The sequence below is a fragment of the Sapajus apella genome, unplaced genomic scaffold (assembly GCF_009761245.1).
Source record: "Sapajus apella isolate SASKATOON/1434 unplaced genomic scaffold, GSC_monkey_1.0 scaffold122, whole genome shotgun sequence".
Lineage (NCBI taxonomy): Eukaryota > Metazoa > Chordata > Mammalia > Primates > Cebidae > Sapajus > Sapajus apella.
The window spans coordinates 7744746-7757223 of record NW_022437062.1 but is presented as its reverse complement, the minus strand read 5'-3'; the positions used below and the strand labels follow the sequence as shown (position 1 = coordinate 7757223).

General features: G+C 44.1%; 2 protein-coding genes across 7 annotated transcripts in view; both read left to right on the top strand.

Moving 5' to 3' along the window:
* The first annotated feature begins 2797 nt into the window (after positions 1-2797).
* On the top strand, positions 2798-4389 carry NOP10 (NOP10 ribonucleoprotein). The gene is made up of 2 exons (XM_032261268.1): positions 2798-2953; positions 3996-4389. Exons 1-2 carry the CDS (start codon positions 2900-2902, stop codon positions 4134-4136), a joined length of 195 nt encoding a protein of 64 aa, XP_032117159.1. The 5' UTR covers positions 2798-2899; the 3' UTR covers positions 4137-4389.
* A 4832-nt stretch (positions 4390-9221) lies between these two features.
* SLC12A6 (solute carrier family 12 member 6) overlaps positions 9222-12478 on the top strand; it is a 100417-nt gene continuing 97160 nt past the window's right edge. For 5 of the 6 annotated variants that reach the window (XR_004263769.1, XR_004263768.1, XM_032261255.1 and 2 more), the window contains exon 1: positions 9222-10898. Coding sequence is in view for 4 of the 6 variants with exons in the window: in XM_032261255.1 (XP_032117146.1) it covers positions 10628-10898 (271 nt within the window). In the remaining 2 variants the exon portion in view is untranslated. The remainder of the gene's footprint in view (positions 10899-12478) is intronic. The other variant, XM_032261254.1, reaches the window with a different exon arrangement.

Here is a 12478-nt window from a genome sequence, read left to right as displayed (position 1 = left end):
TTTGGGCACTAACCATGGCTGTCTGGAAGCCTCTAGAATGAGGCAGTCAGGTCCAGGACCCAGAGTAACCTGGCTCCAGTAGGTGCACAGGGATCCAAGGAAGGGAGGATAAAGATCAGATCAAACAGAACTAGAATATAGAACTCAAGGCATTCTGCTGTGGGGGAGGGGAGAGGGAAAAGTGGGATGAGGGTTGGGGGAGATATTCCATGAGGTTTCTAGTAAGTATGCAAAAACCAGGAATCCCCTTCAAACTACAATTTGGCAACACAATTGAGGTTCACCTCTTTAGGGCTATTTGTAAATTCTTTCCCAGATTCCCAAATATTACAGTTTTATCATTTGGTTCCCTATACTTCAATTCTTCACCAACATATCTCATTTTGTGTCCTTCAATACTAGCCAGTTCTGTAACTGACTTCCTATTAACAGCAGGTTGATAGTAGATCCCTGACTTAATTTAACGATGGCTATATTTTCTGAACTAAATTCAGAGTACATTGGTCTGTATACTTAAGGATCAAGGGAAATAAAGTTTAAAACTAGAATTGTCACTGGGCGCAGTGGCTCACACCTGTAATCCCAGCACTTTGGGAGGCCAAGGCGGGCAGATCACAAGGTCAGGAGTTCGAGACCAACATGGTGAAACCCCGTCTCTACTAAAAATTTTTTAAAAATTAGCCGGGCATGGTGGTATACGCTTGTAGTCCCAGCTACTCGGGAGGCTGTGGCAGGAGAACTGCTTGAACCTGGCAGGTGGAGGTTTCAGTGAGCCGAGATCACGCCACTGCACTCCAGCCTGTGTGACAGAGCAAGACTCCATCTCAAAAAATAAAAAATAGAATTGTCAGATGATCCAAAGTACTCAATTGCTGTGTGCACATCATTTCCTTAGAAAGCTGTCCAGTCTACTACCATAGGCTCTGTACTCCACAAAAGCTTTATCCTTTGCTGAAAAGCCTCACTAAATAAAAAAAAGCTGCCATGCAGTTTAAAATTTCAAGAGCAGAAAGTTCTTCTTTTTGTTAAATTATTTTGATTTAAATTTTTAAAATATAATTTCTCTGCTTAGGTTCCTGTCAACTATTTCAGGCCAGTAACTCCCAGACTGTCCTCTATAGCCACAGCTTCATTCAAACTTGGACTTCCTTCCCTGGGGTTCACAGCATCTTTCTTGCTTCCTCTGAGATAACATTTTTTTTTTTTTTTTTTTTGAGACAGAATCTCACTCTTTTACCTAGGCTGGAGTACAGTGGCGCCATCTTGGCTCACTTAACCTCCACCTACCAGGTCCGATGGATTCTTCTGCCTCAGCCTCCCGAGTAGCTGGGATTACAGGTGCGAGCCACCAAGCCCAGCTAATTTTTTATTTTTAGCAGAGACAAGGTTTCACTACATTGGCCAGGCTGGTCTCAAACTCCTGACCTCGTGATCTGCCAGCCTCAGCCTCCCCAAGTGCTGGGATTACAGGCGTGAGCCCCCATGCTGGGCCTTCTTTTCTAAAGACTCTTTATTAATAAGACCTGAAGGCTGAAATCATCCTTTTTCTTTCTAACAAAATTACCTAGATTTTTTAAAACTTTTAATAGGTAATACATTAGCAAGGTTCAAAAATCAAACTGCAAAATAAAATACATAGGAATAAGTCTGCTTCCCACCCCTTTCTCCTGTAACTAGTATCATCTGCTTCTTGTGAATCCTTGCAGAGATATTTTATGCGACTGCAAGTAAATTACAAACCATATTCTTTTTTTTTTTTCGGAGATGTAGTCTCACTCTGTCGCCCAGGCTGGAGTGCAGTGGCACAATCTCAACTCACTGCAACCTCCGCCTCCTGGGTTCAAGCGATTTTCCTGCTTCAGCCTCCTGAGTAACTGGGATTACCGGAACGCGGCACCACATCCGGCTGATTTTTGTATTTTTAGTAGAGCTGGAGTTTCGCCATGTTGGTCAGGCTGATCTCGAACTCCTGACCTCGTGATCCGCCTGCCTCAGCCTCCCAAAGTGCTGGGATTGCAGGCGTGAACCACCGCGCCCGGCCAAACCATATTCTTAAAAAAATAATAATAAATTGCTGGTTTTTCTGGTTACACAATTAATATATATTCCAATGCTCTTGTCATTATAAATAATTCCGTAATGATCATCTTTATAATAATAATATTTTGGTTATCATTTTCATTTATTTAAACGAGTCCTGTAAGGAGAATTTCTATATTCTTTTAAAAATTATAAAACTCCTAGAAGGTGCACTTTATTACGCTATTATTAGCTACTCACCACTATAAGAAAGAGTGCTGAATCTGCAGTAGAGACCTGAGTTTGAATCTTGGTTTGACTGCTGAAACATACTTCACCAGTTTCATGAGATAACTTTACGCTATTTTCGCTTTACGGAATATTGATACCCGTCATGCATTCTTTACCGCCAACGCTTTGAAATGGAGCAGGGGAACTGGATGTAAAAGAGGGGAGGGAAAAAAACCTCTTTCTTCTCTAGGATAAAGGGGCTCTGAATGCTGGAGCCCTTGTTTCTTCAGGCACTAGAAACTCACTGCTCCTGAAATGGGCGTGTATCTTGAGATAATGACAGCCCTCTATATATCATTGTTCTATCCACATCCATCCCTATCCCCCCCTCTAACGCTGTGTACCTAGCACACAGTGGGCACACTCCACGTGTTTTAGCCTGCAAAGTTGCAAGTGGGGCCCCAAGCCAAGCTCTGCTCTCGTGCGCCCCCTTCTGGCTAGCTGAAAATAAGGCAAAAATTGAGTACACTTTCCGGCGTGCCTGGAGAGACTGACTTCCGGCCCTACAGGAAGGAAATTGACGAACACGTGACGCGGCCGAGCAGACCGAGCTCCGTACCGAATTGGAACCTCTTGCTTAAGAGTGATCATGTTTCTCCAGTATTACCTCAACGAGGAGGGAGATCGGGTCTATACGCTGAAGGTGAGGAGAGAAAACAGGCTGTAAATAGGCATAGCTAGAAGTATAGATGGGAGGAGTGGGTGAGGCCATCCACCGAGTTACCTAGCTGGGTGCGGGGAACCAGAAAGTGCAGAACCGAGGTGAGTAAGAACCGGGAGTGCACGACTAATTTTTTTAATTAAAAAAAAATATGTGGTCAGGCGCTGTGGCTCACTCCTGTACTCCTAGCACTTTGGGGAGGCCGAGGCAGATGAATTGGCTGAGCTCGGGAGTTCAAGACCACCTCGGCAACACGATGAAACCCTGTCTCTACTAAAATACAAAAAATTAGCCTGGCTGGTGTGCAGTCTCAGCTACTCGGAGGCTGAGACAGGAGAATCGCTTGAACCCGGGAGGCGGAGGTTGCAGAGAGCTGAGATAGCGCTGTTGCACTTCAGCCTGAGCGACAGAGCGAGACTCCGTCTCAAAAAAATATGTATGTATAATATATATATTTTATAAATTTTTTAAAAAATCGTATTCATCTCTAGGTAGGTTAGAAGTCACTTTTTCTTTTTCTTTTTCTTTTCTTTCTTTTTTTTTTTTTTTTTGAGGCAGGGATTTGCTTTGTTGCCTAGGCTGTAGGGCAGTGGCGCCATCTAAGCTCACTGGAGCCAATCTTGGCCTCAAACGCTCCTCCTGCCTCAGCCTCCCGAGTAGCTGAGACTACAGGCGTGTGCCACCAAGCCTGGCTAATTTTTGCTTTTGGGTTTTTTTGTTTTTTGGTTTGGTTGGTTTTGTGTGTTTGTTTTTTGTAGAGACGGGGTTTGCCATTTTGCCCAGGCTGGTCTCGAACTTCTGACTTCAAGCGATCCTCCCGCCTCGGATTGCCGAAGTATTGGGATTACAGGCGTGAGCCACCGCACCCGACCTTTTTAAATTTTATGTTTATTTATTTACTTATTTGTACAACTTTTTGAGCTCACCATTGCATCTTAATGTTTTCATGTTTGCTCTTTTTCACACTGTTTCCACCCCATCTCACCACTCCTGAACTGACATACGTTCTCTCTTCCACGAGCAGAAATTTGATCCGATGGGACAACAGACCTGCTCAGCCCATCCTGCTCGGTTCTCCCCAGATGACAAATACTCTCGACACCGAATCACCATCAAGAAACGCTTCAAGGTGCTCATGACCCAGCAACCGCGCCCTGTCCTCTGAAAGTCCGTTAAACTGATGTCTCTTCTGCTGCCTGTTAACCCTCAGAGACTCCATAACCAAACTCTTAAATCTGTGAGCCCTGATGCCTTTTTGCCAGCCATACTCTGTGGCATCCAGTGTCATCACGGCGATTGATCATGCTTGTGTGAGCCTATCATGGTGGCATTACCCGTAAAGGGAGCATGTTTGACCTTTCTCATATTTTAAATTGCTGCGAGATTATTAAAGATAAAATTATTTGAAAGAGCTCTCATTTTGTGAGTTGTTGGAGGAAAGGATTGGCAGTTTTTTTTTTTTTTAAAGGGAGGGAAATGATGGAGGAGCGTACCCCAGAGAATTACACCAATACCACTTGGGAGAAAAACTTCAGTCCTGCTGTAGCAAGAATGGTCATGCATTGTTAGTGATAGGAGGGTATTGGGGAAGAAAGTTTAAGAAAGACTTTCACAGCTGTCAGCATTCACTGAGAAATACCCGTGTTGGCACGTACGTAATTTCTCATCCCTTGAAATGACATTTTGATTTAAAATGGAAGAGTACTTGAAAAAGTAAAGACATTGTAGAGAGAAGACAGTGAATTGAAAGTCAGAAGATCAGTATTTCCTTTTTGTATAACTTTGAGAAAGTTACTTAACCTGTTTAGTCTGATTTTTCTCCTGATTGACTTATCTACAAACTCAGATTGATACAGATTTAGTGGTGGGTCTTTCTCTCTCTCTCTCTTTTTTTTTGAGACAGAGTCTTGCTCTGTTGTCCAGACTGGAGTGCAGTGGTATAATCTTTGCTGACTGCAACCTCTGCTTCCCACATTCAAGTGATTCTCCTGCCTTAGCCACCCAAGTAACTGGGATTTCAGGCACTCGCTATCACGCCAGGCTAATTTTTGTATTTTTAGTGTTAGGGTTTTGCCATGTTGGACAGGCTGGTCTTAAACTCCTGAACTCAAGTGATCCACCCGCCTTGTTCTCCCAAAGCACTGGGATTACAGGCATGAGCCACCATGCCTGGCCTGGGTCTTTCTTAATATATCTACAGTATTTGTCCAAACATTTTGAATAGGAATGCTGTTATGCATATTTACTGCTCCTTTGGAAATATTTCCAGACTTTTAGTTCTCTCCATCAAAGAACTGTCTTCTTACATACACCTAACTGTATATTCTCTTTGGCACCTGGCCACTCTATATAGATCCTAATTTAGATGAGGTATGAGACATTCAAGCAGGAATTTTTTTTTCAAGCCGTTGTTAGGGCTTAAATTTTTAAAAACTAGTGAAGTTTGTTACTACCCAATCTCCTTATTCATGGCTTTTGACATTGGATTTGAATATTTTGCATAGTGCTGCTGATTTTTTTTGGAGCAGGGGGACAGAGCCTCACTATGTGACCCAGGCTGGAGTGCAGTGGCGAGATCTTGGCCCACTGCAACCTCCACCTCCCAGGTCCAAGCAATTCTCCAGCCTCATCCTCCAGGTAGCTGGGGTTACAGGCGTGCGCCACCATGCCCAGCTGATTTTTGTATTTTTAGTAGAGATTAAAGTGCTGGGATTATAGGCATGAGCCACCACGGCAAGCCTAGTGCTGCTGATTTTAAAATTGCTTTGTGGAGTCTGTATTTTAATTCTGCATCCCTTATTTTCTATGATATCAAAAATTCTAGACTCCAGAAGCAGATATAACATAAATTAGCACAGATGTGATTTATGAAGACTGGCCCTGGAAAGACTTTTTTTTTTTTTTTGAGTCAGCATCTCACTGCTGTGGTCCAAACAGGATTGCAGTGATATGATCACAACTCATTGCAGCCTCAACCTCCTGGGATCAAGCCTTCCTCCCTCCCCATTTTAAAATTTTTTATAGAGACGAGGTCTCACTATGTTGCCCAGGCTGGTGTTGCACTCCTGGGCTCAAGTTACCCTCCTGCCTTGGCCTCCCAAAGTGCTGGGATTACAGGTGTGATCTACGGTGACTGCCAGACTGTTTTTCTCGGATCTTGCTATTTGATTATCCCAGCAGAAAAGTTCAGGATAGTTGTGGATTGCTGAGAAGAAAAAAAATCTCTCAACTGGGGTCATAATTAATAGAAGACAGATGATTTTCAAATAATTACTGAAACATATAGGAATGGTGAAATGAGATACTTGTTACCTGTCAAGCAATTTTATTTCTTAGCCTGTTCACTTACTTGTAGGGTTCTTAGCATTAGATCTGAAGGATTCTAAAGAGTTAACTTACAGAATTTGTGAAATGAGATACTTGTTTCTTGTCAAGCAATTTTATTTCTTAGTTTGTTGACTTAGCTTGTTGACTTACAGGATTGGATATAGCATTGGATCTGAAAGATTTTAAAAGGTTATCTTATCCAATTAAGAGGATAATGGTTGCAGAAATATTTCTTAAGCCCCAAAGAAGTCAGTAAGTGAATTTTGCTACCAGTTTTTTAATGTTGGCTGAAATTCTGCCTTTATCTTACAAAAAAAAAAAAAGAATTAGCAGCCGGGGGTGGTGGCTCATGCCTGTATTCCCAGCACTTTGGGAGGTGGAGACAGTTGGATCACAGGTCAGGAGATCAAGACCATCCTGGCCCACATGGTGAAACCCTGTCTCTACTAAAATACAAAAAAAAAAAAAAAATTAGCTGGGCCTCGTGGCGCACACCTGTAGTCCCAGCTACTCGGGAGGCTGAGGCAGGGGAATTGCTTGAACCTGGGAGGCAGAGGTTGCAGTGAGCTGAGATTGCACCACTGTACTCCAGCTCTGGCGAGAGCAAGACTCCGTCTCAAAAAAAAACAAACAAACAAGAATTAGCCTTGCTCCATGCCACCACCTATATAGCTGAAAAGATTTATTCTGGAAATATTTCTAATGAATATAGAGGAGAAAAAGCAAACTGGCATGAATATATCAAGGACTTTTTCCACAAGAGATCATCAGGGGAATGAGCCTTCATTTTGTACCAGAGGCTGTGTCTCCCTGAGAAAATAAAGAGATCCCTTGCATATTAACGTCTGAGACATACACTTACAGGGCTTGTTTAGTTCTCAGAAACAAGAAAAGTCTTAATAGGTATAGTATATTGGAATTAGGAAGGAAAGTCACAAGTTTGAATGAATGGCAGTCTTGAGGAAAAACTTGATTCTGTAGAAGATGGATGAAAGCTGTGAGTCTGAATCAAGAAACACAAACTTTATCAAGTGTCAAGCTTTAGGAGGTTTACACTTTAAATTAGAATTTTTTATTTTGTTAGCAGGATCTTTTTAACCATTTTAACCCTATAATTTATTTATTTATTTTTTTTTGAGACAGAGTTTCACTTTTGTTGCCCAGGCTGGAATGCAATGGTAGGATCTCAGTTCACTGCAACCTCCACCTCTTGGGTTCAAGCGATTCTCCTGCCTCAGCCTCCCACGTAGATGGGATTACAGGCATGTGCCACTATACCCGACTAATTTTGTATTTTTGGTAGAGAGGGGGTTTCTCCATGTTGGTCAGACTGGTCTCGAACTCCCGACCTCAGGTGATTGCCCGCCTGGGCCTCCCAAAGTGTTGGGATTACAGGCATGAGCCACCGTGCCTGATGATCCTTTAATTCTTTCTTTTTTTTTGAGACGGAGTTTCACTCTTGTTACCCAGGCTGGAGTGCTATGGCGCGATCTTGGCTCACCGCAACCTCTGCCTCCTGGGTTCAGGCAATTCTCCTGCTTCAACCTCCTGAGTAGCTGGGATTACAGGCACACGCCACCATGCCCAGCTAATGTTTTGTATTTTTAGTACAGACGGGGTTTCACCATGTTCACCAGGATGGCCTTGATCTCTTGACCTCGTGATTCACCCGCCTCGGCCTCCCAAAGTACTGGGATTACAGGCTTGAGCCACCGCGCCCGGCAGGATCCTTTAATTCTTTAAAGGATTTGGACTTTGTGTGTCATTTGATAAAAGAGAATTTCAGGGAATGCAGTTCCCATTGCTAAACATAACCACTTGTGAGGAACAAAGACCCCAGGCAAAGCCAGGGCCAGTTTCTGGTCCCAGGTGATTGTTAAATTTAGAGGTCTTGGTCAAAGCTATAGGAAATAGCTTTACAAACAAAATGTTGATGAGTCAAAATTTATTGAACACCTCCATTTATACATTAAATAATCACTAAGGAAAAATATTCTAGCGACTGTAAATGAAGTAGTGAAAACATGGAATGGAGTCGAGAAAATATCTCAACGTCGTCTGCTGTGTATTCTTCAGTGGAACTTTCAGTCTGACTAGCATCTGATCAGCATCTATTAAAAGGACAAGAACAGGAAAAAAATTAACGTAGAACAAAGTGTGTTTAGGTTTAAGGTGCAATACTTTTCATTTTATTTTATTTTATTTATTTCGAGACGGAGTTTTCGCTCTTGTCCTCCAGGCTGGAGGACAATGGTGCCATCTCGGCTCACTGCAACCTCTGCCTCCTGGTTCAAGCTATTTTCCTCAGTCTAAGGAGTAGCTGGGATTACAGACACGCGCCACCGTGCCTGGCTAATTTTTGTATTTTGGGTAGAGACCAAAATACAAAATGGTTTTGCCATGCTGGACAGACTGGTCTCAAACTCCTGACCTCAGTGGATCCGTCTGCCTCGGCTTCCCAAAGTGGTAGGATTACAGTCGTGAACCACCGCCCCCGGTCTACTTTATAGTTTTAATTTTTTAACATAAAAATGCCTTATTTGTCGTGCTCGCTTCGGCAGCACATACACTAAAAAAATGCTTTATTTGTATGCAGACCTCCACATAAAAATTACAAGGAGGGTTATTCCTAGGTATGGGAGAGACATTTCTGGTTTATAAATATATCATGAATATTCTCAGAGATACTCATGAAAGAGAAATGGTTCCTAGGGTTCTGAGGGTGAGGAGCCGTGCCCGCCCCTAAGATGCTTCCAGAGTGAGTGTGCAGCACTGCCGGACCAAGAAAGAAAAGGATTTTTTTCTGTTTCACCCGGGTCAGGCAGTGCCCTGGACTACAGTTCCCGTCGTGCCTCTGGTTTCTTGCATTCGGCCCCGCCCGCCCGCCGTGGCCCGCGGCGAGCTCAGGCGCGCTGCGCGCTGCACGCTGTCACCGCGGGCTGCGGAGGCTGGGCGGGGCTTTCGGGCGCCCGCGGGATGGTTCTGCCCTCTCACTGCACCCCCGGGCTTCTCTTCTGAAGGTTCACCTCGAATGAGGAACGAGCGGGGAGGGAAGGGAAGGGCTGCGGCGGCGCGGGCACAGCCCGCCGGGCCCGGGGCTGGGGGAGGCCAGGTCACGTAACTGCTGCTCTGGCGTCGGGCTGGGGAGGGGGCACTAGCCCCACCAGGGCGAGCCCTGCGTGCGCCGCGGCTCGGAAACAGTTACCGGCTAGTAAACAACAGCTGCGCGCGCACCCGCATCAGCTGGCGCTGGGATACCGCACCTGCGACCTCCTTCTCCCTCATCCCGCTGCTCACTCCTGCCCAGTCAGGCCAGCCTGAGCTGCCATCTCCTTCTCTGCTGGGACCCGGTGGAAGAACGGCGAGGGGGTGACCTGCGCTGGGGCCGGGGTAGGAGTGAACGCGCCTCCCGGCAAAGGGGTGGCCCGTTCTGTCACAGGCGGGAGAAACCTAGCGAGCGGACCGTGGCTCAGTGGACTAGCAACGACCTGCCGCGACTCTGAGCTGCAGTCCGAGGTGTCTTGATCCGTTAACCTCCTCCCACACCCCGGGGACCTTTCTGCCAGGAGAAGAGCGGGCGCGCCACCCCCGCAGACTTCTCGGAGACGGGAATCCGCTCAGCCCCTCATCCTCCTCTGCTCACCCTTCTCTCAGTAGTGTGGGTTATTTTTCCCGTTATGCATGCGCACCTTTCCCACCAAAACCAAGTGGATTATCGACCACAAAAACACCGGGTGGCTTTGCACACACCTCCCCCCAGCCAGACCTGTGGGGTATTCACCTGATACACAACAGGTGGCCGGGTGTACATCTTTTTGCAATCTGACTCCACGCTGTAGTTGCCTGATAAAGGTGGGCCTGCACGCACTTTGGTCAACCAGAACCGTGGGACACCCATCAGATAAAGGACTACCTCGACAGGAACCTGGGGGCTGAGGGGAGGGAGGCTTCATCTGCTGCTCTGAGACCATGGCACTGAACCTTTAGCCCTGGACCAGAGAGGATAGCTAGAGAGCTCTTCATTCTGAAGGAAAGAAGTCACACAAGATTGGCATTGTTTTGTCTTTTTGTTTTTTGGTTTTTTTCTCTCAAAAAAAAAATATATATATTCACCTATTGGTGGTGCACTTTCTGGGATTGTCGGCTGGAATTCTGAGTAGAAGGATTCTTAGTTGGGGCTTTTTGTGTGGTGTGAATCAAGGTTATTGAGATGTGTTTTTTCTCAAGTTATCTTTTGTATTATTGCAGTCAGAAGTAGCGTAAGAGGACGATTTTGCGAGGTTCCCCCCGCTTTTTTGTTGTTGTTGTTCGTAAAAAGGAAAAAAAAAAATGCATCCTCCAGAAACCACCACCAAGATGGCTTCAGTTCGGTTCATGGTGACACCGACAAAGATCGATGACATTCCAGGTTTGTCAGACACCAGTCCGGACCTCAGCTCTCGATCTAGTTCCCGAGTAAGATTTAGCTCCCGAGAAAGTGTGCCTGAAACAAGTCGTAGTGAGCCTATGAGTGAGATGTCTGGGGCCACCACTTCGCTGGCAACTGTTGCACTGGATCCACCCAGTGACCGGACTTCTCACCCCCAGGATGTCACCGAGGGTAAGTGGAAACGCAGACCGCAGCATACTTTCATTACTGCCTTCTTTATCCAAGATGACCGTCTATGGATCTGGAAGATCATTTCCCCATTTTTATAATCATCAGAAATCAAGGCTCCTCTTTTTGAGATGCTTAGAAACTCCTTAGAATAATAGCATATGGCTCTTTGCAGTAGTAATTTGATATGTGAGAAGGTGTATGACAAGAAGGAAGGCAAATGTATATTTTAACTTCCTCATTTTTGTCTTCTTGGAGTTGAAATGGGTATTTTGATTAAGGGTAGATATGAAAGAATGTAATCGTTTTTTAGCACAGAGAATCCTAAATTTTAAAATTTAGTGGGTCGGATATGTGTTCTCTAGCCATCATTGGCCATTTCAGTCTGCTTTAAGGCTAAGGCTAATTACATGGAGGAATTATTGATCATACCTTAGTAGCGTTCCTCCGCGACTTCGGATGTGTATTGCAAAATTCTTTTTTGAGATCTGTATTTTTATAGAGACCTTGCCACAAGTAACTAAGCCTACTCAGGGTGATGGTTGGTAGAATTTACGTGCTATTCTGTCAAATGGAGGACTTCTAAAAAGGCTTTTAGGCCCTGATTCCCATATAATTTCTTCTCTCTGAGCTTTAGATGTAATGTCTGTTGAGTGTTTATAGTTAGCATGTAGCACACAAGCCACTCCAGGTTCGTGTTGTCCGCTGCAGACCTTTAGCTTCCTAAATCAGTTGTGTGTGTCAGCTGGCTTGGTTTTATTTGGTGTCGTGGGAAGAGATGATGGAAGAGAGAGCAGAGAGAAAATGGGGAGATCATAACATTTTTTGGACCCTAAAATTTAGAAGTTTGAGACCTGTACTGCTTTATATATTTAGTTTTATGCTGTGTTGTAGCTAGTACAGTCTTTTAGTGATAAAAATTTTCCCTTAAAGACTCTTAAAATGATATTCCACCCAAGTTTGAAAACCATAGCCTCAGCCACTGACTTGTGAAAGTGAGGCTTACTCACCATTTTCCGGTGTCAGAAAATATTGTTCCTTTTAACCTAAAGGGTTCCGGAAACCAGAATGATTTTAGTTCCCTAATTCTGTTTGTGTTTTTAACGTCTGGAGACAAGGTGGATTTGGTGAAGTTTACAGTCCTAGAATTCACTCATCCTTGACTAATCATTATGGAGATGTTATAGGTTGGTTCTCAGACTTTACTGTTTTCAACTTGACAAATTTTATACAGTCATGTACAGTGTATTAAATTACAATATGAAATAAAAATTTATCATTTCCTCTTCCTCCAAATTAATTCCAAATTGTGATTTTATCCTTCATGCTGTATTTAGTTGTGAAATAAACAGGTAAAGACTATACCAGTATTAATTTTTTTAATACATTTCTCATTAGGTAATTTATAGTTTAGTGTTGTTAGGCTTGCGGCTTACATGTTATGGAATTGTATTTTTATTCTTTTAAAAGTGGACTTAGTAACGGGTTAGCCTAGCAGAATAGGATCTTTGCATTTTTTGCAGTCTAGAGTAGTATCCTTTTACACTATCGGGGTAAAAATGGGGACATATCTAAGTGAAGTC

Bases quoted from the DNA above. Each gene is read 5' to 3' on its own strand.
- NOP10 (XM_032261268.1), top strand. From the start codon at position 2,900: ATGTTTCTCCAGTATTACCTCAACGAGGAGGGAGATCGGGTCTATACG. The intron at 2,954-3,995 runs GTGAGGAGAGAA...TTCCACGAGCAG, and splicing joins ATCGGGTCTATACGCTGAAG to AAATTTGATCCGATGGGACA.